The sequence below is a fragment of the Neocloeon triangulifer genome, unplaced genomic scaffold (genome assembly GCF_031216515.1).
Source record: "Neocloeon triangulifer isolate White Clay Creek 2 clone unplaced genomic scaffold, ASM3121651v1 ptg000014l, whole genome shotgun sequence".
NCBI lineage: Eukaryota > Metazoa > Arthropoda > Insecta > Ephemeroptera > Baetidae > Neocloeon > Neocloeon triangulifer.
Window position 1 is genome coordinate 23,238,764 of NW_026775556.1, and position 27,117 is coordinate 23,265,880.

Sequence of the window (27,117 nt, forward strand, 5' to 3'; positions counted from 1 at the left end):
GCCCCCCTCCATTGTTGATTAACATTTATGCATGATTGTTTGCGTAAATTCCACAGAGCGAGGGAGTGACATGTTTGTTAACTGTCGTCCTAAATTCCACAAACACCTCATTATTCATTGGATGTTGCTGCAAATTCCTTGTGTAAATATGAACGAAGTGTGGTTAAAATTGATGATTTTTGGCCAATTAGGTGACAAAACAAAAGATCTATTTATCAACTAGAACGCCAAAGGCATGCAAATATATTTTCTTTAAGAACATTAAATACAAAATTATGCACATTTATCTCTTAAATTTAAAGCTTAATTATCTTATTTTGAAATAGGTGATAATTTTTTATCCAACATTTGAAGAAAAATTAAGAAAATGTTTGAAAATAGGGAATTTTAGGTGACCTCTCATATATCATAAGGAGAAAATCTCATTAAAGTGATCTTACGTCAAAATGGATTGAAATTTAATTGGGCGAAAAAAGGGAAATTTTCATCAAATAGAGGATATTTCATGTGATTCTATAGAACCTCAATTTTTTAGCTCCATATTGAGTCTTCTCAAAGTTTTATTGTATTGATCATTATTTAAAAAATAGATTACAAAGGTGGTATAATTTTTTAATTTCCTAGTAGGCATTATTTTCCTACTTGGATAAATAGCTCTTTGTATACTTTTTTTTGTTTCGCCGGAGGATGCGGTCAGGTTAGTCCTTCAACCTCTCTCAGCGAGTCTTGAAAGTAGTTTCAAGTTTTACGAGGGACAGACATGATAATGAAATTGGTGCTAAGAAGTGCACTCGCCGCTAATAGAATACGAACAAGATTTGGCTCTCGTCTCGGGAGGGAAGCCGGTTTATTATTCCGCCCAGAATGAGAGAGAGGGAGGCCTTGATACTGCGGCAATATTAAGTCTAATACGCCACGCGCACTGAACATTTCTAATCCAAGGCGTCGGCCAACATGCGAACTTGTTGCGCCACCACGACTTGAGAAAGCCAAGATTTGATGAAGGACTTTGAAAGACAAGAGGAAGCTTTGGGTTTCCGTGAAACAAGCCGAGCTTCCAGAATTCTGTGCCCGCCGCCAAACGGTTTATGTTACGGTTATGCGAGTAACAAAATTCCTGGCGTGGGAAGTTTGTTTGTGTAGTCGTATGAATAAATTTTTGAGAGATTTTGAACTTTCGCAGAAAAAATTGTCAAACTTTTTTCATTTAAACATCAGAAAAAGTTATGAAAAACATATATATGCTTGTTAAGAGCTACAAAATGTTTTCAAAACTTGTAGCAATAAAAAAAAATTATTAAACCAATTTGAAACAGGTGGAATTTTGTAAAATTCAATAAACAACCTTCTAAAAGGGAGCTTCAGTACTAAAAATTATGTTCAGGCAATCGAAGACTGTTTTGTATAAAACAAAAAGCTTTTAAATTATTTCTACTTATATATAAAATGTTTTTTTAAGTCATTTTACATATTGAATATTTAAATGTTTACTATTATAAAATTTATTTTATGATATTACTATTTTAAATCTATGTTTTTTTTTATTTTCTCAAAAAGAAATCATTTAAAATTTCAAAACTACAAAATCATTGACTTTTAATTAATATGTATTATTTCACAGCATTAGTAATATAACTTGTACTTATTTATTGAATATAAAATTCTTGTCTAGTTGGGTAGTTGAACAGGTTATATGTGATAAATTTATTAATTGCATTACATTAAATTCAGTTCACAGTCGCACAGTTTAAAATTTTCTGCTGTGCTTTCCTTCTTAAAACGTAAATGCTGTTCAATTATTATTAAAATCTATCTTTGCACCCAATGGAAAGAAGATTTTAAACCAGTAGGTAATTTTGACAGTTTTCCAATTCAAATATAACTTGAAATTGATTTCTTCCTTGGTTTTAAATAAATCAATATTGACCAATAAATGACCGAAAATTTCCAACACGGAAAATGACGTTTTTTCTCAGCTCAGTTGATAAATGTGGCCATATTCTCAACAGGAATTCGTTTACCTTTGAAAAAAACCCATGCCTGGTCGTTTTCAAACAGCGAGTGGTTTAATATCCAACGATGCGCGAACAAACACAACTCTTTGAATCTCTCTCTGGTTGTGTTTTGTGTATGACAGGGTAGTGCGGTTTGTCATTTCCTTTGAGGCAACGCGTGAAAAATGATAAATGCGCAGCCAGCAAAAACGCATCGATTTCACGAGTGGACGAGTTTATTTATCGGAAAAGAGTAATTAATGCTTTTCCGTTTGATTAATGTTCAGCTACCGAAGCTTGATTGGAAATCGGTCCTTTATCGCGTAATTCACAACTTGACAACATTTAAAGGAGATTAATTTTCTTGCGCACAAAGTAATAAATAAAAAAATGTAACGTTTTTTTGAAATTTATTTCCAGAGGGACGAGTGGAATCGATATTGATTTGCGTCGAGTGGACATCGACCAGTGCCCTTTGCCTCTAGACTCGTCCGAGCTCAACATTTTTGCAGCGTCGGACAAGTGCAAAACGGACACAACCGAGGTACATATAATTCCGAGTAAAATTTCCTCTTTTATTTTTATTTAAATACAGGAGGGAGCGATCCGGTTCATTTTCAAACGTTTAACAGCGTGAGGCGTAATCCCCTTTATTAGCCCGTGTCGGGTGCAAAACAGAATTAATCCAACTTGATCCGGCGTGCTTTCAATTTTTTTTAAACAACAGCCGAGCAGCGATTACGCGATTAGTGGCGAGAGGCTGAACTTGCAATTTTCCATCACGTTTAAACTGAAGCCCACCTATTCGTTCACGTCGGAAATAATGTCGTCGGCCATGCGAAATGAGATGCACATCCAATTTGGATTATGCCATTAATCTCTTTATGCGCCCAATTCAATTAGCTCTCTCTGCGAATGGGCGAGAGATTGGGAAGCTCTTTTTGCAGGCCACTGAGTAATTGAGTTGACAGGATGGGACCTCCCGAGGCTAAAAGTAAACTTAAAATGGATTCTGTGTAATCTGCTTGATAATTTTTTCCAAATCCTATCCATTCAAATTAATAATAATCTTTTTACAATGAATTTTCTTTCAGAATTAAGCAAATAATATAAGCAAATTATTGAACCAAGCTCATTTATTAATTTGATTAGAGAAAAATACCAAATCCAAAATCCTTAGGGAAATGCAATCGCTCCTTTGAAGTATAAATTTAACAAAACAAAGAAATTAAATAGGCTCTGGCAAAATGGGCAAAATTAACATCAATTCCAATATTTTAATAAATTCAATTTTCATTTTCAAATACGATTTGTCTAATTTTTACATCACATTACGTTGTTAAATTGTTTTCATGCAATTTTTAACAAAAAGAAAAATACTTTTGAAAATAAATATTAAATTTTAGTGATACTGAATTTATTGAATCTTTGGGTCATGTTTCATTCAAACTTCGTTTTGTATTTCTCAATCAGATAAATTACTGTTCAATTAATTTGAGCAAAATACCTTTTCCGCAGTGCGTACCTGTGCCAGGATTGGGATTCCGTCGTGGTAGCTACATGTGCGTCTGCCGTCGAGGCTTCTACTTCCCGGACATTCTTTCCCAAAACAGATACTTCAACGGCACCGTTATTGAAGAGGAGTACGAGAAATACATGATGGTAAGTAAAATGATATTGGATTCTATGTGTTTGTTTACATTTACAAGAGCATTCAGTTCCGAAATTAAATTTCTTGGAAGCAAATCCCCTGAGGAATGAATTTCGCTTTAGAAAATTTTCTTTTTCTTTTCGTCTTTGAAAAGAAAGATAAAAAAACGCTTCCTCCAATTTTACTTCTAGCATCTGTTTATTTATTCCGAAGTTAATTAAATGCCACCGTTTTTGATGCTTTGCGCCGCATCTGCGTCATTCGGCAGGGAGAGAATTCAATTTCCTTCAGTCTTTGATAAAGACGGTTGCTGAGAAATGGGTTTCTCTCGCGCAGTACCTGTTAGGGGGCCTCTGTTGTTGGCTTAGAAGCTCCCCTACCAAAGTGAAACACGATGGCAATAATAGAGGCACAGCAACAACAATCAATCTTGGATGCATCAACCAGGAGGGAGGTTGACATCCGTCATCTAAATTTATCATTAAATGTACAAAGCATAATACCACTCCCCCTTCAATTATAATTTTGATAAATAGAAACTTCATAATTATTTGGCTGAGTTGAAAACATTTTTTTTTAACGCGGTGAATTTAGCTGTGAAAGTCTCTCATTTATTTTTATCGAAACTATATTATTTTTCTAATGTTATCGTCATAAATATGATATTTTAGTTTTATTTCGTTCCGACAAAATTTAAAAAATACCACAAAAGTTTAAGAAAAAAACATTTTTTAATTTCAAATAATTCAAATAAGAATGACAAAATTCGCAAAGATCCACAGTCCGAACAAAATTTGAAGAAAAAAATAAATTTTTCATCAGTGGAATAATTTGTATTCAAATTTTGGAGCAGATTTTGTTACGAGGTCAGATTCCATTTTGGGACGCGGGCAAAACCTTTATATGGCGAATTTGCGTCTCAATTGTGTTGTTTTATTTTCTTGCCAAACACGCAAACCAATCCAGTCCGTTCATCTCTCCAGAGAGGCGAAAGCGGCTAACTTTTGGAACGCGGCTGTTTTGTGTGTGCAAAGACCGTTGAGAAATCGCGAACAAGTAGCACAGAACGAGGACACTTAGTCAGAGAGGAGTTGAGTCGCTGCGATCCCGCGGGGCATTATGCAAACCGGCTCACCGTCCGGCTCCCAGTTGCCGTCCCAGTTTATCAGCGCACAGGGTTGGTCTTTATCTGCTCTGGCTCGGCAGCTCCGGGTATCGCAAAGACGCACACAGTGAAAGCCATAAATTCGTCGCCTGCCTTCCGCTAACTGCAAACCCGCTTATTTGCCTGCTTTGAGAGATTTGGGGAATTAGAATTAGTAATGCAGCTAATTAATTTACAAAACAAAGATAGGTTCGGGTGTAAAGCAGATTACATCTGAATAATTAATTTACATCCTATAATCATATAACCCTTTAAATTTTTAGTCATGATGTTCATAGTTTACAGAATCACCATTTTTAAGAGAGAACAACGTATCGATTAATCGCAATGATTTTTTTTTTAATAAAATATATAAATTTTAATTTTGGAATTTGCAATAAATTTTCTTTTCAATGATTAAATGCACAGCGTAAAAGATAGGGGAAAATGTAATTAAATTTATCCTTCAATTTTAACGAAATTTTAGCAAAGATTTCGATTTTCTGAGTGCTATTGGAAAAAATTTAAACAATTAGAATTGTCCTTTAATATTTTAGTTATTATTCTTTTTAATTGGTCTTATAATTTTTGGGAGGGAATGTTAAAGGTAAATTATGAACCGGATTTTACTTATTTGATAAAGCTTCTGTTGGTAAGAAATCGCTGAATAAAAACGTTTTTCTCATACGTTTATCAGTATTCGCACCTTAAATGCCAGTTTTCATCAAAATAAGAGCATTTAAATTTTTAAAACTTTCTAACAGTGAGCTGCAATTATACACAATGAAAATACGAAAATTTTTCATTCAGAATTCAGAATCAAATTTTCGACACTAAAAACTTAAAGAACGAATCCTTTTTTTACTATTTTGCGACTTCAAATTTATATTTTATTTTGTGTCTAACGGTTCAAAATTAACATATTAAAAAAGCATGTGAATTGAATGGAATTGTAGATTGAATATCGAAAAGTGAAGAGGCGTCACAATTGCTCATGGGGTAGCGTAATTATCAAAGCACGTACAATGCATGCCAATTGAGCTTCGAGTGCTTTATTATGACGATCAACTTGTGACTTTGAGCTCATGTTTTGCTTGGCAGTCGAGCCATAACAAATAATTCCATCAGGTGAGAGTGGACTGACGTGATTACATAGGAGCCAATCAGAGTGAGAGCGAGTCAACAATGATTGACATTCATACGATCATTAGAAAACCATGACTTTGATTGGTTGGCTGCAATTGCTTGCACGCTCATTAGCATCGCATTGACAATAATGTCGAATGCAAATTGCACGTTAATAAGCTGATGCTCTCATCATTCCAATAGTAAATTCATGCGCTAGATCAAAACACGTGCCGCGTACAATCAATTCATCTTCAATTCGGTCGCATCTGCCATGAGAGATTCGCACCACGCTTTCGCCGGCAGGGCTTAATCATAGCGAGTCCGGACCAAGACAAACGACCTGCAGAATTTTGAACCGACCGCACGCGCCCCGTCCGGTCTCGCTCCTGGTGCAAATCTCGATGTCGAGGCCGCACTAATCCTCCCGGCGGCAAACTCTAATTACCCAAATAGCGAGCTCCAGAAGTAATTGCTTACGGATATATATGGATATGCGAGGGACGAGAGCGAGAACCGGCAAATTACTTTAATTGAGATTGCTCATCCCCAGATGGACCTCATCATAATTATATAGTCGTAATGTGGGCTTTTGGCAAGGCTGCGTGTCCTAATGGATAATAAACAATTTTATATAGTATTCAAAAGATATATTTATAAAATTGTCTTATTAATTTTACTTAACAAAAGAAAAATTTACGAATAAATTAAAAAGCAGCAGGATATTGTTTTTCTTAAACAATAAAAACTCACAAAAACCCATCGAGGAAAAGCCGAATTTAAATTCAATCCACCATAAATTAAAAAGTCTTTGCAAAACAAATTTTACTGATAAAATCCTTTTCGATGTATTCATTTGCTTTAAAGTTCATCCAGCTAATGGATCTTTGCAAATTCTTTCATATTCTGTATCAAAATATTTGAGGCTGAAAATGTCTTTTTTTTGCTCTTTTATCTGAAATCACAAATTTAATTGTCAGATAATTATTTAAGGACTTGATTCAAAATTTCGGTACTATTTTCTCATGTTTACATAAATTTTATTAAAATTCAAGTTACACGGATCATTATTTTTGTTTTATTTTATTTAAAAGTCTTTAACATCTTTTTAATGATTAAATTTAATTTCGAATTAGAAAATTTTTATTGAACACAACATGTGTACGACTTAACAGGAGAAGTATACATTTTATACAATACAATGCAATATTACTTATCTATTATCTATCTTGCGAGCAGCTTCAGACAAACCTAATTCATTTTTACGGCATTCACTAAAATGATACAATCCGATTTTTATTCCAATTAAATTTAATTTTATTTCATCTTATCATTCTAATGCTCTTCTATCTTGGAAAAAGAAGTGCTCTTTCAAAAAGTTCGAACAAAAACTCTTTCATTTGAATAAAAAGTCATCTTTTCCTCAATATAACCAAGAAATATAACATGAATCAACCCACTCGTTTTTGGAATTCCTCTACAAATTACAACGTTTTGTTTCATCTTGATCATAAATCCCATTATTTGCTTATTAAATTCTGCGGTCAACCTTTAATCTTATTAGATAAGCCTTCAAGGCGTTGTCAGCATTTTGTACCTCTAACGTTGTGTCTTTTGCAAATGTGTTCGTCAGGAAACTTTGCGATGTCCACTCCTTTGGTTATAATTGCATTGAGGGCTGAAAACGAACGGAGGGGGCGTAATTAAATTTTGATATAACTTTAGGCATCGCACAGACGGAAATCTTTGAAAGTGAGCTGTTCCTAAGTAAACCTTCTGGCGAGAAAGTTTCGCAAGTTAAGGCAAACAACTCGCCCCAAGTTTTGTGTCCAAACAATAGCGAAGTGGTAAACGATATTATATCGCAGAGGCCGCTTTTGATCTCGCGGCTTGTCTGGCTCCAATCTTTAATGGAAATAGTTGCCAAAGTCACAGCGAATTTATGAAGTCTGCTGGTGGCGATTTGGCTCCCAATTTAATTCGGAACGAGTCGTAAATAAAACGAAATATCTGCACTGCACGGAGCAGCCGATGAAAATTGAGAGGCGAGAGAGTGTGTGCGAATTTTCCCACCATCCAATTAGGGAACAGCTGCTCCGTTTCCGACCAAACTCTTATTGGCCGTCGTACAACTTTGACGAGAGAAACTAACTTAAACTTATTTTGATTAAATTTTCAGAGGAGGGAATCAAGAAATAAACAACTGTCTAGACTCCAATTTTGTCCTCGCCAAAACTTTTATTAATAAATTTGTAAAATTGAAGCTTTGCAAATTTCGATAATAATAATAATTTAAACTGAATATTATATGTTCAGAAGATATAATAATCAATTGCTGAACGGGCTTTCCAGTAATGATTTTTTTATTCTTGAATTTGAAATGAGTCTATGTATTCATTAGGTCAAATTATGATCGAGAAATTTAAACTTTTTAAATGCTTTCTATAAAATGAAAAAAGGTTTTTTGGGGTTCTTTTTCCGCCAAAAGCATTTGAGCATTAGAAGAAGTGTCGATCTTACTAATGTGTAGTGATAGAAAACTAGAAAGGACTTTGTGATTATGATTAAGCAACCAAATTTAGAATTCCATTTGGCGGTAAATTCAACTATAATTCAATTATTTAATTTTTTTCTTCTTAAAATGACACTTTTAACTAACCGCTTTTCTTATCTTTTCAAGTATAAATTTATTTCTCGTGATATTTTTTGCACTTTTGAATTCAAGACAAAAGAATCTTTACTAAAGAGAACATTTTTAACAGATTTTAATTATCTTAGATTTCATTATTCTGGCCAAAGGTTAAAATCAAATTCCAACAGTTGTTCACTGTATGAAATGAAATTTGCCAAAGCAGATTATTCTTGCGGCCGATTTTAGAGCAAACATGCAAATGAAATGAGAGTCTCCGGAGTGTCAACAACGTTAGGCTCACGGAGAGGAGCGGCTAAACACACACATACCGACGCGCCAAGCCTGATATACGTTTATATGGCGACGTCAGCAAATTAGACGAAACAGCAGCCGAGAATCCAATATTGCAAAAGTGGTTTTTGCATCCCTCTCTCCACTCCACACTGAAGTAATTCTTTTCTCTCTCTTTTGGCGTGCACGCGGTCATCAAGTGGGAATGAAAAAACGCTGCTCTCTCTCTCATTCGAACGAAAACGAGCTTTGCTTCTCTCCGTCTTTTGTCGTCGACATACACTTCTCATCCGCCGGCGTTGCTTTTTTTCTGTCTCTCCAACTTTCAGTGGGAAAATGTGCGCCGGGCAAAAAACACGGTATTTGCATCCAACTCGGTCTTCACACTCTTTCCCTCGCAAAAGTCTGCGTGACGTGCTCGGTGTGGAGATGCGAGGCTTTGTATGTTGACACGCGAGCGAATGCTCTTGGAGCGAGACGATTTCTGCGAAATTAGCAAGCCGAGTTCAACTCTGATATATTTCTAAGTAAGATTTCAAAGAAGTGGTAAAAAGAGAATTAAGTTTTGCTTCTTTCTAAGTATTTTCTTGCTCTTTGAAAGTCTTAAAAGTTTTCTTCTTTTTCCTGGCTCCCTTTTTGGGAATTTCTCTGTCAAAAAGTTTACGAACCGCACTTTTTCCAGCACATATTAGGTTTGCCTGTTAATTTAAGATCTTAAATCTTGATTAAGAGACTCTTGGAAAAAAACAATGTAACGTTAAATTTATTCTGGTCAATATGTTTTTCCTCAAACGAATTGTTATCAAAAATTGTTTACAATTTTATACATATTTTCATTGTGATGAAACAATTGGACCAATACACAACAATAATAAATTTAATTTCAGTAATTTTCATCTTATTATTATTTCTTATTTATTTATCTATTTATTTATTTATTATTTCTTATTTATTTCATCAATTATTATTAGTGGATAATGGTCATTGATAGAGTTTATATGTATAGAAACTTTAAAGGTCAGGGAAAAGTTACAGTTCATGCGATATTCGCGATAAAATTAAACAACAATGCTGTATCTTCAGCTCAAGATTACTTTTAATTCTTTCCATGCAGTTGATATTATAGACAATGCTGATCACAATATAAAAACATTTACTTTATATTGATCAAATAATTGTTTTTGCGAGTTGGTATAAAATTTTGAATATATGTATTACATAGAACATTGCAATAAATTATCGAAAATTTAATAAAAAAAAATGTTTAAATTATAGTTAAACATGATAAATAAAAAAAAACAAAAATAATATATTTGCACAGTAAAAATTACGAGAATTACAACACTTATTTCTTTCATTTTTATAATTTAAAAGTTTATTTGTTCTAAATTTGTATTCATTCTGATTTTAGGGCGAGGACAGCAGGTACCCCCAAGACAGTGTGTTTGAGTGTTTGAAGTGCGCCGACGGGTGTGACGCTTGCGTTGACGCGAGTCCGTGCGTCCTGGCGCTCAACTGGGCCATGCGCAGCGCTGTGCTTGGCCTATCACTGGTGCCGGTGCTCTGTCTGCCCGTCGTCGTCTGGTTCACCTGCAGATACGGACACGTCAAGGTAGGAAAAAATTTAAAATCAAAGAGATAATCATTAATTACAGAAAAATATTTAGAAATGAAGATATTAATTTGGTTTATTTTCAATAATTAATTTCCTCAAATTTTATTCAATGTATAAGATAAAAAATTATTTAGATTCTATTCTGACAATATCAGATGAAATAACTAAATTTCCGTGTAATCAATAATTGTAATATTGAAGAAAAGAAATTAAGATGAATATTTCCATTTGAAGATTTTAAATCCGTATTTAAGCCAATTTAATAAACATTGTGTGCCACGTGTTGAATTATAATCGTCATTTTGTCTCTAATGTGCTCTGTAAAAAATGAAATTAATGAAGTGGAGGAAACGATCAGGCTTAAATGCACCCCTGCCTCTTCTTATTTAAGCAGCAAGACTCGTCATTTGTGTATTAAACGTGTTTGTGATGAATTTCAATTTAAGCAAGAGAGCTGCAGCATCTGCCCTCATATATTCGCGAATTCGGGGAAGTCTTGTATCATATCAAAGCCAATCTCACATCAAAGAGTTTGCAGCTAATGAAAAGGCCGCCGCCTTTCATACACTTTCTGCCAAACAAACAAATTCCTCTCGCGAATTTCAGCCGCAAAACTGCAAGTGAAATAATGCACGGTTTTGTCTGTCGTTTTACATATTTGTTTACTCAGAGTCAAATTTTGACATATTCTGCGAGATGGCTCTTTGTCACGTCGATTAATTAAAATACTTCACAAGGGTTGTAGGCTGCTGGTATGTGGTTTATTAAAAAGTTTCTTTGCTCAAAGATCGCGCAACATTTTTTTTTATCCTTTTCCTAGTCAAAGTCAAAGCAGTTTAAATTAAAACCATAAACTCAGCTTTGCCAGCCTCTCTCCAAGCAGGAACAAACTCAAAGGCACTTTTCAATTATTATTTTTATTCTTAAAATTCAAATAAAAAGGACGCAAGATTTCCTATGGAAAATTGAAATCACGATATCTCTCGAGATTTATTACTTTCTTTTGGGGACATTTGATGAAACCCTGTTTCAACTCTTAATAGGATACAAATCAAATTTGTATGGCGGTTTTGACAATCGTCATAAAATTATTTCCACAATTCAAGAATAAACCATTTCCAGAGTAACTCTTCAATCGAGTCAACTGAAACTTTATGCATGAAAGAAGCTGCTATTTCATTTCTCTCAAGAAATCCTTTTGCGAAAGGCAAGTTGGGCATAATTTTTGTAAGGATTATTTCCTCTTTTTTCTAAACGCATTGAAAACTCTATTTCGCTGCGAATAATAAAATCGTTCGCTATTTGAAATTTCTTTTCTCTCCTCAATCGGTCGTATAAAACCACCGAATTCAAACATTCACCAAGAACATTTAAATAAATTGCCTTGCAGAGTGAGTTTCTCTCCACTTGTTCCGAATACACAATAAAATGCCGTAGGCCCCTTTAAACATTATTTCCTGACACGGAAGCCACGTGTTTTTATTGAAATTCGGCGCTTCTCACTCAGTCCAACAATTCCCTAGCGCATTCAAATGTGGCGGAATCGCGTGCCAGAGATAGATGGACGCGGCGATTCACGTTCCTTTTTTATTCCTCTAACAAGAGAGAAAAACAAGAACATAATTCGAGGGTCTTTTTTGTTTCTTCTGCCACAGTTTTTTTTATAGGAGTTGTGTGTGTGGTTTTTTTCGTCAGCATGCAAAACGTGGAAGGACTTTGCGTCGCCCACCAAGAGGCAAAAGTTGTCCGCCTCGCGGGGAGGAATAAAAAAAAGCTCACGTTCGTGGCGCCGAAAGAAATCATTATCGAGCAGCAGCAGTTTTGCTTGCGGTCGACGCAAAAAGCAGCCGAGGTTGCGCTTTTTTTGCAGGGTGGCTCATTATCAGGCTGTCTCATAATTGGTCCCTTTGGAAAAGCTAATAAGTCCTCCCCATTTAACTCCCAGATGGAGATTCCGTTTTAATTGATCGCGAAATAATTGGACCTAAATTAATTGGACCCGGCTTAGCTAGAGATTAGAAATATATTTGCCCTTGAAATTCTGGTGTAAAAGGTGAAATTTCAGACCTAAATTTTAATTTTCAAATTCTATTGTTGGGAATATAAATTAAATCTAATATTTTTCGCTTTTGTCACCCCAAACGAAAAGACCTCTAACAAATTATTTATTCTTCTATTAAACAAGGCGTTTATAAGATTCAATTCAAATTTAGTTGACAAAATGTCAAGTGAAAATGCCATAAAATATTTCAGAAAAATAAAATTCAGGTATAAAAATAGCCAAAATGTTATTTATATTTTGGTGTATAAAAATAAAAATATTATAAATATTTGTTTAAGGTTTCACACTTTTTTTAATCAGTATTGAAAAAATCAATGTTAAATGAAAAAATCTTTAGTCATAAACGTTTTAGCAGCTGGAAGTATATTATAAAAATGAAGAAATTTTTTAACAAAATTCAAAAATCTAAACATAAATTTTGCCGTTTTTTCTCAAATTTTTTTATTTTCATAATTTTAATTAGACATTATTTGCTATCATGTTATGTTAAAACATTAAGGGATTTTATTTTGATATCATAAAAATTTATTTTTATATAAAGTGCACATTAAAAAGTTTTTACTAATTTTTTTATTGGGATTTGAGATGGAAGTTCTTTGAAATTTTACCCATTTTGTTAACTGCAAGGATGTTCATGCGAAAATATTAATGAAGACGTTAATATGAACAGCACCTTTTTCGGTTGTATTATTTTTCTTTGTGTAGCATCCTTTGAACTGCTTTGAACTAAAAAAAAAGGAAAGTGAAAAGTGCTTAAGCTTCCAAAAGTTGAGAAAATAAATAAATAATTGCTTCAATACATTCAGAGACTCGTGAGGAAAATGCAATGGGGAATATCTTTTGAATTTTTTTTTTTAAACATTAGCAGAAGGAATATTTTAATTTTTTTTTTATGATCATGTGAATTTTTTCATCAGGACAATCCCTTGGTGAATATTTTTGTTGAAAAAGTGACAGCGAAAATTACAACGCGGCTGATCCCTTGTGTGTTCCCATTCATAAAACAAAAGCGCCCTTTCCCGCCCATACGTTCAAAGAAACTCTTAAAAATTGATGCGTTCGCTCTCAGGATAAAATGGGAGAGCAGCTTTTCAGGCCCCGAGCTCGTCATAATAATATTTTATTCACAAAAATTTACACCCGCCACTTCATATCTGCTGCATAATTCAAAGCCCGGACGTGAAAAACCGCAGCGAAAAATTGCGAATTGAGGAAAAAAAGCGTTTCCAAGGTGGCGTCGCGCGTCGATATGTGCGAAAAGCATCTTTTCGAGAGAGAACAGACACAATAGGCCGCGCGCCACCGCCGGCAAGTCTAATGCACAATAAACGTACGTACATATCAAGAGCCGAACGTAATGTCTTCGCCAAGTGCCACCCAACAGGCGCGCCCTTACTTAAAGCTGCAACATCAATACGAGGGCGGTGCAGCTTTATGGCAGCACGCATGACGCACTCGGAACCCTCACTCGGTGCTGCACCCATTCCAGCACCAACAGCTGCTGCTGCAAAACCACAATTTTCAAGTTAAATTAAGTGAAAATTGTCAATTCAAACAGCATCAGTGTTATTTGTCAAACACAAATTAATTTCAAATGGGGACAAAGCCAGTGGAATTTCACCATTCTTGTTTAGAATTTGGGATTATTAATTTATAGTAAAATAGAAACTGGAATATACATAATATCGTAACAACCACATCTCTTTATATGTATAAAAAGAAGGAAATAAAATGAAGAAAAAAAATCACTACCACTTAACAATAAAAAAAATTTAAATAATTTGGTTTGCAACAATAATTTATTTTCATGCTCGCTTCCATCCTAATCTTATTACTTTTTCACGAAAATTTAACAATAATTGCAATGCAATAAAACGCAAATTACATTTCATCTCTTTGTTTTAAGTCAATTTAATTTTTTGTTAGATGAATTTGTTTTGAATTACGAATGAATAATTATAATAGTCTCGTAGACGACTCTAATCTACTTTTGCAAGATAATGAAATGAATTTTGAATTAAATTAAAAAGAAAACCAATAAGAGCTAATTGTTAGGCTCTCTTCCGACTATGCTTATTGTAAGTTAATAGGATTTTGCTACTTGAGAATGGGATTTATATTGGAGAGGTTTATGAGTCGCTTATAGTTACAATTGTGTTTATTAATGTACCACCGGGCATTCTCTGCCCAAATACATCATCCATATTATTATATTGTTTCATAGCTGATTCATAGAAAACAGTAATATCTCTAATGTCCATCAAGGAAATCACCGGAAATCACAAACATCAACAGCATGAATCAATCTCCGTCTTGAAGTTTTTTTTATAAAAATATGTAATTTTTGTTTAAAAACTGCCAACTAACATAAGACATTAAAATTTTCCAGTTAACAAATAATGGATTTATGTGCATTTAATTCTAAATGTGGTTTGTATTTTCTTTTTTGTATATTCCAGAGAATTTATTACGAAAAGGGCCCGACATTCAGGCGGCTCCGGGCGTTGCCCGTGTACGAGAGAATAACGCTGTGTGTGATGCACTCGAAAGAGGAGGCCGCGGAGTAGCCGGTCTGTAATAAGTACAAGGAGAGAGGACAACGCTATTGTTTCGCAAGCTCTTTAATAGTGCTCGTTGGCAACCCTTTCCTCCCCGCGTAATCGATGAGAACGACACGCGCGCGTCACCACTTTTTCAGGCCCCACCTGCGCGACCCCCCAATTCACTTCATATTTCACCCTCTGGCCTCTGGCTCTAATTAAAACTTGGCACGCATTTTTGCCACATTCCTTAATCATTAATTAAATAGCTCTTCCTTCCCCGTGAAAGTCAATTTTGCGAGTTTGTCACTTTGATAGAATTAATAACAAAAACGAGAGAAGGCTTTTGATGTTTCTGATTGGAAACCTTTTGAAGTTGACTCTCGTCTTTCAATCAAGGTGATTGGATATTTAAATAAGACCAAAATGTTTGAAGAGATTACAGATTTTCAACTACAAAGACTTCATTATGTATCAAAATTTACTCACAAATATTGTTCAGAGTTCATAAAAAATTTATTTAGTTACATGAATTTTTAGGCCCACATTTTGTTAGAACCAGATTCGATCTTAAATGTTTAAAAAAAGTATCTTCTCAGCGATTTATATTTGAAAGTGGTCTAAAATATGGTACACAAATTATTTTTCTTCTTATACTTTTTCAACGGCACTAATTAAAAAATAAATAAAAATTTAAATAAATGATTGCTGAACGTGTCTAATGAAATTGTTACACATCATGAATGCATGAAATATTATATTGTATAAAAATTATTATAATGAATAGAAATTAAAAAGGTTATGAAATTGTAAAAAACATTATAGCTTTTTATTTGAATTTGAACTGTAAAAATAAATGTTTAACGAGTAAAATTTTTACGATTTTTACTATTTATTGAAAGATAAAATTTATTTTTAGTTTGCTTTAATTCTATATTTAAAATTTTTTTAATTAATATCATTGAAATAATTAAATGGAAAAATTTATTTTAGTTTTTATTAATGTTCAGTAAAGAACAAAATTGATTTTAAATTGACACTTTTCTTAAAATAGTAAAACTGGACATCTTCTCATAAAAAGTAAACTTTTGTTTGTTTTTGCCACAAAGTTTGCAGTTCTTTTGTGCATCCAGTTTTTATTAATTAAATGATTAATTATTCCATGATGCTAATGATACTTGGTATACCTCATTTCAAATAGATTTTATATCAGTACTGGTGAAAGCCTTTCTTTAAGAACAAAGTTGTCAGATAGTGTTTGTTTATCTATAAATCAACATACATATTTTATGTTAATAGGGAACATGAAAAGGCGACGGTTTTTCCACCAGTCTGCCTCAAATGTTTGTTTTCATTTCGCAAACGGCCCTCTAATGGCCATCGCCGTTTGCTCAAATGCTCAAGCAAACTTTCCGTCTCTCTAATGTTTTATTCACAAGAGTGTCCGTCTTTTGTTGCAGGTTGTCCGCGCTGCGAGTCCGGTACTGCTGCGAGTAATCGCCCTGGGCGCGTTTCTCATCTACTGCACTGTGAGTACCTACGTAAAATGCAATATACAATGCATCCGATATGTTGCATGCAAGTACACAACTGGCGAGTCCGGAGGCGCCGCTGCTTTCATATTCGCGACGCCAATTAAATGGTACCCGCTGGCAGGAGAGAAAAATAAATATGGAAATTTTAAAGAGGGGGATTTGCAACAGCATTATCAATTATTCAAGCTCAATTAGCGTGAATTTTTAACAACCTCACTATCAATCAAAGATGAGTGATGACTAAAAAATATGGCTGTGAAAATCAAAACTTTAATATTAATCAAAATTTTATTTTCGGTAATCGAACTGCAAACCATGAAATCTGCAAATCTGCATGATTAAATGCTATAACGAATCGTCTTAAATGATTATATAGCGAACATAAAAAACTAATTTTATGGAATTTCTAAATGTTTCCTTCAATTGCACTGTGTAAAGTTTTTTTTTTCAAGACATATGTTTAAAAAAATTATTTTGAAGTCCAAACCAAATTTTTCTTGTAGTTGTAAGAAATTCACTTTAGAAATGATGGATTCAATTTCCTCACTCACAATCAGACAAAGCTTTAAAATTAATAAATTTGGGGTTGAAATTTTTTTTAAATTCTCTATTGAGGAAACATTTGTGTTGCGAGAAAATCTTGATTGGGGATAATGTTAAAATTAGGCTTTGACTCAAGTTCGTCTAAAACTCTCTGTTTGTTGAAAACAATCTAAAAATTCACTTCTTCTGTCAGAAAATTGTTTTCAAAAATTATTATTACTTCAAAAAATGTCTAATTCACAGTCTTAATCCATGAAAAATATGCGGCTCTCGGAAACATGAGAAAAAGTAATTTAATTAATCTGCTGTTTATAAAAAAAGAAAGAAAAGCTTTTAAAGGAACGTCGGAGTGATTTTTTTTTTTTTTTTTTTTGGTTCGACCCAAGCAAAATTTCCCGCAAGAAACGGTGCTTTATTTACTCTGGAAACAAAAACTATTCCCTCAACAGCAAAATCAAATTCACGTTTACTTAGGATATTTCCCGTGTCCTCGGAGACTTTTCGACTGAAATTAATAGAGAGCGCTGGAAAACCCGACCGCTTTTTAGGAAAAGGCAGCAACTTTCCTTCTCCCCTCGGCCAATCAACTAATTAACCAGGGGCGAAAGGCCGTGTTCCATTTTGCTGTAAAAAAGAGGAAACCAATCGCCACTGCTGGCAGCGGCTTCTCCCTGAGCCATTATTTTCCACGCCGAGTGAAATGGAATCGGCCAACTAACTCCAGCTGCACAACATTTTTGCTGCAGCTCGTCAATCTGGCGCACTAATTGCCATTTTTCTGCTCAACGGCGTGTTTCTTCTTTCTTTTCTTCTCAGCACATCCGGATGAAGGTTTGTTTGTTTCATCACGGGTGTGTGTTGCAAGGGTCTTTTTGTGCACCTAATCATACCCAATGGGCCGACGCCAGGTCGATAATGAGTCCTGAGAGTGGCAAAGATCAATTATGATCGGTTCCAAGGGCCTCATTACAGATCACGATACACATGAAATTGATGATTTGGAGCAGGGGTTCTGTTTTTTTGTTATATTAATCACTATTTTTAAAAATAATTATACAGGTAGAAAAATCTTTTTAGTTTTTTTGTAGAATTCATTCAGAGATTTTGATCTATCCAGAAATAAAAGAGTTAAAAAAAATCTAAAATTTTAGGTACATTTTGTGAATAGTTAGATATCGGAGCTTTTTTATAATTTTATTGCAAAAATGGTTATGCTGTCACTTTTTTACAATGATTGGCGCATTTTTTTTGAAACTTCAAAAAAGAATTTTATATTGAAAAGAAATTAGTATAATTTTAAATTAAGTTCTCCGACTTGCCAGTACTTATTCAAAAATTTCACATCAGTTCAATTGAGTTGATAACCGTTTATATTTAATTAATTTTCCTCGCAGTAAATACATTTCTGAATAGAATTAATTAAATTGAATAAAAGGTTAAAACACTGTATTTTTTTTTTTTTTAGATAACAAAGATTTTCTATTTTATATTAAAAAATTTTCCAATCAAAAATTCTAGCTTGTAATGAAGAATTGATCTGAATTTCCTATTTAGTTTTCTAAATAATATTTCTTAATTTTCAAGCTATCAAATATTTTAACCAAACAACAATTATTTCTATTTGCCTGGTGATTTTGACTACTGAAATTAGTACATTAGATTGCCCTCTAATACCTAAATTTTCATCAATTTTAATTGCAATTCACTTACCACTCCTGCCTCTCAGAGGTTTCAACCAAACAATTGACGCTAAATTTGTGTTCACCATGAATATTCAAACCGTTTCGCCGCGGTCTAATTTGGTTAGTCTGATGTGACAATGGTTGCGTCAGCGGCACACCTAGAGATAGTATATAAATTTACAGAGATGCTTTCAGCGCGACCTGATTGCCAGTATAAACAGACACCCAACTTAAGGGAATTAATTTTTCACTCGGTGGAGCGGTAATGCGCTAATTATGCACTCACTATCATGCAAATGAATTCCCACGGCATAATGCCGTAGGTGTATGTTTTACTAAATAGAATTTCCAGCGTAAATGTCTTCCTCTCTCCCGAGGCACTTAGCACATTTTCTTGCAGCTTTATGGAAAATACAACATTCTCCCACTTTGGCTATAAATAGGATGAGGAGAGATGCAAAGTAGGATGTCGTGTTGTCAGCTTTGCTTGAATGCGCTGAAGCAATTTCTGCATCTTTGCCAGCAATAGTGACGAAAGTCTACTTTCAATATAAATGAAAAAAAAAATTATCCATTCATACTCGGAGATTGAAACGGGGAAATAAATTTCCTTGCCGAGCTGATGTCCTCGTAAAACGCGACACAATAGGCTTTCGAAATTTGTCGCTTTTTTGCACCGAGAGAAAAGAAAGAAAGAAAAATTGATGGATTCGCTGCTGCTTTTAACGAGAGTGACATTTTTCCTCGACCATTTTACGGCCAATATCTCTCTCCGGTGGGTAATAAATTTCCCAAGTACACGTCTTCATAAAATGCGCACAAATTGCTTTTTCGACGGCGGGCCCCAATGCAAAGCCGGTAGCTTTATTTAATTCTACACCGACTCGCCATTAGTTGTACACTCGGTGGTATAAGAAGCTTGTCTGATACGCAAATAATTGGACGCAGCTTTAAAAGAGAAGTTATTTTATTGTAGCTTGTTAGTTTCTAAAGAAAGGGTAAAAACTAAATCTTTATTTAATCACATTTTCAAGATACTTCATACAGTGGAGATTTTTTGTGTAGATTAGAATCATGTTTCAGACCTGTACATTAAATTAAGCTGTCTCGTTTCAGTTTTCTCTCTTACATGTAATAATATGAAATATCCATCGTTATTACATTTTTTCCAAACTTTCAACCCTTTTAAAGCAACTTTGTCAAATTAATTAAACCTTTTTAAAATAAATTTTATTATTAAATTATTATTATTATGTTTTACATTGTTCAGATATTATTGGGGATAATTATTAATTTCCAAAAGAAAAATTGACATTTTATACAATTCTTTAGAAATCAGTGCTGGGTTAAATATTATCTAATAGATCATTACAAAAACGACAAAATAGGAGACTAAGTGTTGAAGTTGAATATTAAATCAACAAAACCAATATTTAGTATATTTCAAGCTGTTTGTAAATTTTCTTAATTACATACTTTATTTTAGACATCATAAAACTTTTTTTTTTTTTAGTAAAATTTCACGATCGAAGGTTGATTCATGGTGATTTGAATTTAAAATCGGCTTTTCCTCGATGGGTTTTTGTGAGTTGTTTATTGTTTCAGAAAAAACAATATCCTGCTCTACATGTTTCGGCTGCGGGCTGCAGCCATAATTCATGAGCTGCAAAAACATTTTGACAAAAATTAGTACACAAGTAAATCTTTTTTCAAAAATTATTTTTTTTCAAATTGACAATTTTTGAAAAAAGATTTATTTTTGTACTAATTTTTGTCAAAATATGTTTTCACAGCTCATGAATTATGGCTGCAGCCCGCAGCCGAAACATGTAGAGCAGGATATTGTTTTTTCTGAAACAATAAACAACAAAAACCCATCGAGGTTAAGCCGATTTTAAATTCAAATCACCATCTTAAAACTTGCTCAGTAAATTTTCAGTGCATAGGTCAATCGTAATTTATGATTTTTTTTTTAACGTTAGCCAAAGACAAACCCTGCTCATCAGCTCAGTTATGTTGGCCAAAAAAAGATGTCTACCTTCCAGAGCCATAAGGCCCCATGGCTCTGACGGCAGCAGTGTACCAACATAATTTCGGGACGAGCAGGGTTTGGCCAAAGATATGGAAAATATGAATTATTTACATGCAAGTAACAATAAAGAAAGACGGAAATAACAGGGCACATTAAAACTGCAAAGAGTTTTTGGCGCTCTGCGCATAATAAATTCCAATATCTTTTTTTTTGCGAATAACGATGGGAAAAATGTGACGTTCTCAGCAAGTGTGAAGTATATTGACGCGAACGGCTTCAATTTACCCTCCGATAACCCCGGTCCTGATGCACTTTGGATGCAATAACCGATGACAGGCGATGGGATTGCCGATAAAACGGCGTCCAGCACTCTCTCATTGTCTGCTTTCACACGCCAAAATAAAGTAAGGGATCGACAGAATTAAACCATGGCAGTCCTAATAATAGAAAGAAAATATAACAAAAAGATCTCCCGCCGTCATCACCACCAGGCGGTCTTTTTGCCTTTTCTTTTCGCAGAGAATTTCACGGGTCGCTGGAAATAAAGAGACTAGGCTATTGACTCGTTTCTCGCCTCTCGTATATTATTTCTTTCTCGCCGGCTTTTGAGGGTGGTAAAGGGATTTGCCAGAGCCTGGCCTGTCGGATGCTAAAATTGGATGCAGCAAGCCAGCCGTCAATGAAAATATAAAATTGACGCGCAACAAAGGGAAAAATATAATAAACGCGTAAAACCACTAATTAATTGATTTGCAAACTCCCCGCGGTTTTATTTAATCCATTCACTATGCGAGCGAGCGAGGAAGCAAAACCGCACAAAAAGTTTGAATTGAGAGGGAAGAAGAAGTAAAAGTAAAAAGCCCAGTTGAGTGAGCAAGGGTGCTCGATTGCGAGTGTGTATACAAAATTCATCTGACGCTCGCTCCTCTTCTCTGCCTTCAAAACTTTCTTGAAGACCCTGGAAAGTGCTCGAAAATAATGCGCTGAGAACAGCATAATAATACAAGCGAAAACCAAAATGAGACGCGCTACTGCGAGTTTAAAACTTTTCAAGTGGTCCAGGTGGAGGATAATGTTCAAGTTCGGAGATTGCGGCGAATCTAAAGCTAATCACATTCAACGTGTCTCTTAGTTGTGCTATGAAAGTTTCCAAATTAAGTTTCCATCCCACGTTACTATAAATTATTGAGCTAATTAAAAGTCCTATTGAAAAATAGCACTTTAAAAAAAAAAATTGCCTCTTCCTGATTATTATTGCTTTTTTTGTAATAGCTCTGCAAAGAATGTAAACTTCGTAATTTTATTTCCCTAATTATATAGTGAAGAAAATCATGTTGCTAATTATTATCCCTTTTTGGAAGTTGAAAGTGTTTTTTATTCATCACACTTGTCTAAGCATAATTGAGGGATGTAAATGTGGGAAATTACAAAGTTTGAATAATGTTTCAGGCCCTTTTTTGCTCAAAGGTTACATTAACAAGTGTTTAACACCGTAAGCAAGACAAGACTCATAATTATCCGTGAACCTTTATCATAAAAATAAAAATAAGCACCTATTAAAAAGCGACCATGGCATGCTTGTGATATTTATAAATAAGGCTGCTTTTTCTTCGCCAGAGCAGCACCAGTGTATTTAGCTCCGTTCTATAATTTATATTTATAATTACAAGATTTAAGCCTCCGAGGTTCCCCGACTTCAGCAATTAAAATCTTGTTAGGAGGTTGGGACTGCAATTCGCATTAGTATTTTATTTTAAAAATATGAATAAGTTAGAAGCAGCGAGTTGGTTTTGCTCAAAATTCTAAGCCATCCTTGCGCCAAAAAGAAACTTTGAGGAACAGTGATTAAAATTGGACCAAATCGAGTTTTAGGCCTACATTTTGGGGTAAATTATTGTACAAATGTTGCTAAACCAAACAATGGTTTTTAAACACTATTTGGTTTTCCCAAGCTAGTTAAAATTAAGGCCAAATATTTTTATTTTAGCTAATTAAAAGAAAAATATACATATTCATAGAAATGAACCTTAAATTTTCTTTTTGAATTTTATGGTTTTTCTTATTGCAAAGTTCATGTTTGATGAAGTTCATTGAGAAAAAAACAGGTTTTCCATCGCTCTTTTACAAACTGACACCGAACCTAAAAAAGCGTATAAAGAAAACTTTTTTAACAAAGTTATACTTCTTCCAAGATAGTTTTTCATACGTGCTTCCTTTTTTTGGTCACATTTTTCATCAACAGTTACAAATTACAAGTTGCGGAAAGTGCGAAGTTACGAGTGCCAGCAAATTAATTGCACAAATAAATCACAAAAAGGGGTTCGGAAAATTTCTCGCACTGAAAAATACGCGTCCCATTGTTCGAGCACGGAATTGGGACGTGCAGCGTGCGCGCTCAAACAAAGCTCTGCGGCTTCAAAATTAATGGACATTAATGAGAGAATGCATTCGGGGTGTTCGGCGGAAAGAGAAAAGCCCGTTTCGCCCTCGGAGCTGGGCCGAGGATGAGGAGCAAACCTCATTAAGGACGCATTTCGTGTCGACTGAGAGAGGATGAATGAATGACTGGCGAGGGCAAACAAGCGCTTTTCTGGGGAATGATTACTTTGCGCCGTCTTTGACGCTTTTCCCGCGAAAACACATCAATTTATTTCGGAATGCTCGTGCTTGACTTTCTAAAGCTGTAAAACGCTCGTGTTTCAGACGATTGTCATGTACCCGCAGCCCAACATGATCACCTGCTCGCTGCGCGTGTGGCTCCGCGAGATTGGCTTCTCGCTTACCTACGGTGCTCTTATGCTCAAAACTTGGAGGTGAGTTGAGTGGTTTACTAATTTAATTAATTTGACGGCGATTTCTTATTCATCAACCGAAGCAGCCAATTCGCTCATTAACAACTTTCGAAGGATTTCGACCAGAAGCTTGAGAGGCTCTCTAAGATTTTAATATAAATTAATCCCTTTGAATGAGAAATTTCCTTCAATAACCTGTTCTGCTTTGATTTAATTAAAAGTTTTGGAAAGAGTTCGAGGTCTTGAGCGGAATTGATCAATAATACGAAATTCGTTTTGCGAGTTTCGGGTTGCCTCATTCTGGTGAAATAATTAGTTTTTTTTACTTATTAAAAATTTTTGCCCATAATATTTACACATTTGGACTTAATTTTCAATTTTTAAACTATTATGAGACATATTTATAATACTTTTTTAGTGCTGCTGTTTTACAATAATTTCTAAAAATTTCATTACAAACTCATACTTACATTAATATTGATTTCAACAATTGAATGTAAACAATATATCTATTTGCGCAAAAAAACAACAATAATAAATAAAATAACATTTAAACGATGACAATAATAATTCAGTTTTATGTAAAAAAAAAATGATGCTTTAAAAGAATGATATTTATGTTGGTATATAAAATAATTTTGTTTTCAATAGCCTCCTTTTTTATGGAAAAATTAAACCTCATTGTTAAATAACATATTTAAATTTAGTAGCTATAAGCAGTTGGCTTTTTTCAGAATTTTTATCTATGAAACCCCCGTCCATTGTAATTGCCATCCTCTTTAATTTTTGTTTTCATTACGAAAAGTCCAACCATATTGTTTATTTTTGACATCTTGATAAATCAATGGCAAAAAATCAGTGTCTAGAAATGCGAACCATAGATCGACACCATTGACAGCGCTGTAGCATTTATTTCGTGATGGATGGATTGTGAAGCTTCTCTCGTTTTGAGCTGTCGGTACACCAATATTGATGATCCTTTCCTTTTGACTTCTGACACAGTAACAGCAAAGCCACGGGGAAAAGAAGTGTATAAAGCCTTAAAGTCACTCCATTGACCATTTGGGGGATCTTGGCATCAATATCTTGGTGAAATCTATACACGGATGTTTACTTAATTTCACTTTAGTGTTTTTATGCAGATTCCTTGAATTTTAAATTTATAAAATTTACAAATAAACTTTAAAATGGTCGTCCTTCTTAAGCACCATTTGCTGAAAACTTTAAACCGTTCATATTTAATAATTTAAATATAAAATTTATGCGCCTGTAACGATAAATGGGTTAACCATCTCTTTTTTTTGGAAAAAAAAACATTTTCAAGAAAGTTAAAGGCAGAATTTCACTCTACGATGATGAACTCTTTAAGGATCACATTTTTCACTACAGTTAAAGTATAATTTTGCAATTTACGAAGTTTATTACCCCTTTGTTGCAATACGTCATTTACAATTTATATCCGAAGCAGACTTTGCTCCATCAAAGCAGCCATCAATCTCAAGTATCTTTAATAATACTAAAAGCTACTGTAGCTGTCAACGTGTTCTCGTAATTTTCTTCTTGACACATGTGCATCAAGTTGATTAAAATCTGGTGTGTGTTTTCCTTTGTATTTCAGGATTTCCGTAATCTTCCGAGTGCGTTCGGCCAAGGCGGTGCGCATCACCGACATGGACCTGCTCAAGAGGCTCGGCTTCATCGTGGGCGCTTTTTCGGCGCTGCTGCTGATGAGGACGCTGGTGGCGCCGCCACCGGTGGTCGTCGCCAAGTCTGCCGACGACCTCAAGGCCTTCCTTTGTCGCACCGATTGGTGGGACCACTGCTTTTCGCTCAGTGAGTACAAACATTATTTCCCTCCTGTTTTTTATGTGTATTATAACAAAAGCAGTTGTCACTTTTAAGTTGATTGCGGCGCAGAGTCGTTCTCCTTTCTGCCGTTTGCTTGCTCCCTTTTATCCAGCAACGACGCGTTAATCAACTTTTCTATCAACGTGTCCGTCGCTTGCACGCACCCGAGAATTGCTCCCCAGGGTCGCCGTGATGACTCGTGTGCGCCGCTCGCACTTTGATTAATCAGAAAACTGCGCGCCGGACGCGAAACTTGATTACAGAAGGACAATTAACCACTTGATAGCTCAAACGTACATATATCCCTTTTTGTTTTAATTAAAGGTCAAGTCTTCTGCGATCATCTGACCTACAATTCTGTAAGAGGAATTTGCAATGGTAGATTCCTTTCTGAATCAGACCCTTGATGAAAAAAAGATAGTCCGAGAGAAATGGGAAACATTTCGTGTTGTTTTTAAATCATTTTATATTTATGTTCTCCTTTCCGTTTCACCCTGTGTTCAATTGACAAAAAAAAAAAAATACAGAAATGGGATACCGTTTATTTTCCTTTCATTTATTCATTAAAAAATCAGATTAAAATCTGTGCAAAAAAAAATTATGAAGAGGAGCTGAATTTAAAAAGGGAAAGAAAATTGGAGATAATATTAGTTTTCCCAGTATTTCTGAGATATTTTTATTCTCTTAGTGAAAAACGAAGACATTAGTGATCGTCAAGAGATTTAAAATATACAATACAATAATTATAGGCCCTGTTCAAAAATAGCGCAGACATGTTCAATTGCTTTGGCTCTATTTAGCATCCAAAATTCCACCATTTTCAAAAACATTCAAAATATAAATAGTGAAGTGTGTATTTTTGTGAACAATAAAAATTAAACATTAAAACATTTTTATTTCACTGTCAGAGGTGAATAGTGAAAGTGCATTAAATAGATTCCAAAGATTAAATAATTATGCTGCTTGGATGAATAAAAAAGCAATCTCATCTCGCCCATTTAACATTGGGTGCAGATTGAAGTTCGTTAATAAAATAAGGTAATTTTAAACGCAGATTTCCATTTCCTTTCTTATTGTACATTTTAAAATTTTCAATTTATAAATTCGAGGGCAATGATTGCCCAATGTATTATGACTTAATACACTTTTTTGTGACTAATTGTGTTTTTGCTATGCGCAAATATTATTTAAATTTTAAACGTTTTGGTTTTTATCAACGTTTATAATTTCATGCGCATTTCACATTTGTCACTAAAACCGTACAATGGACATAATAATTGAAAATTAAATTTCCTTTGCGTCCTTTGTAGTGCTTCGCTCCAAAAGCGTGAATTTCAAATTTAATAATATTTTGCTCCCCTTTAGTTTATTTCCACGTTTCGTTTATCCTTTTCTCGAACTGTCGGCTGGAAATCACTGATTTTGACAGTGTTGCAAAAATATACCAGAGAAGCTATTGAAATTTCACAATCGCACTTTTCACTCCACCAGCTCCATGAACTGAACAAAATCAATTCGCTCACTGACACTTTCCTTTGTTCTGGGAATTGTGCGGTTGAGAAACACAAAATGCTTGGAAATATCAGCAATTCCCGGAAGAAAGTTTAGAAGTTCCGTCGGAAAAAGTGATC

The 27,117-nt window shown here is 34.4% G+C and overlaps 1 protein-coding gene across 2 annotated transcripts in view; it reads left to right on the plus strand.

Annotated features, from left to right (window-relative positions):
- The window catches only part of LOC132199846 (probable G-protein coupled receptor CG31760), a 90,808-nt gene that overhangs the window by 38,279 nt on the left and 25,412 nt on the right, over positions 1-27,117 (plus strand). For both annotated transcript variants that reach the window (XM_059624889.1, XM_059624888.1), the window contains exons 4-9: positions 2,415-2,538; positions 3,513-3,656; positions 10,249-10,449; positions 16,515-16,583; positions 23,550-23,659; positions 25,257-25,471. In XM_059624889.1, the coding sequence (XP_059480872.1) occupies positions 2,415-2,538; positions 3,513-3,656; positions 10,249-10,449; positions 16,515-16,583; positions 23,550-23,659; positions 25,257-25,471 (863 nt within the window). The remainder of the gene's footprint in view (positions 1-2,414; positions 2,539-3,512; positions 3,657-10,248; positions 10,450-16,514; positions 16,584-23,549; positions 23,660-25,256; positions 25,472-27,117) is intronic.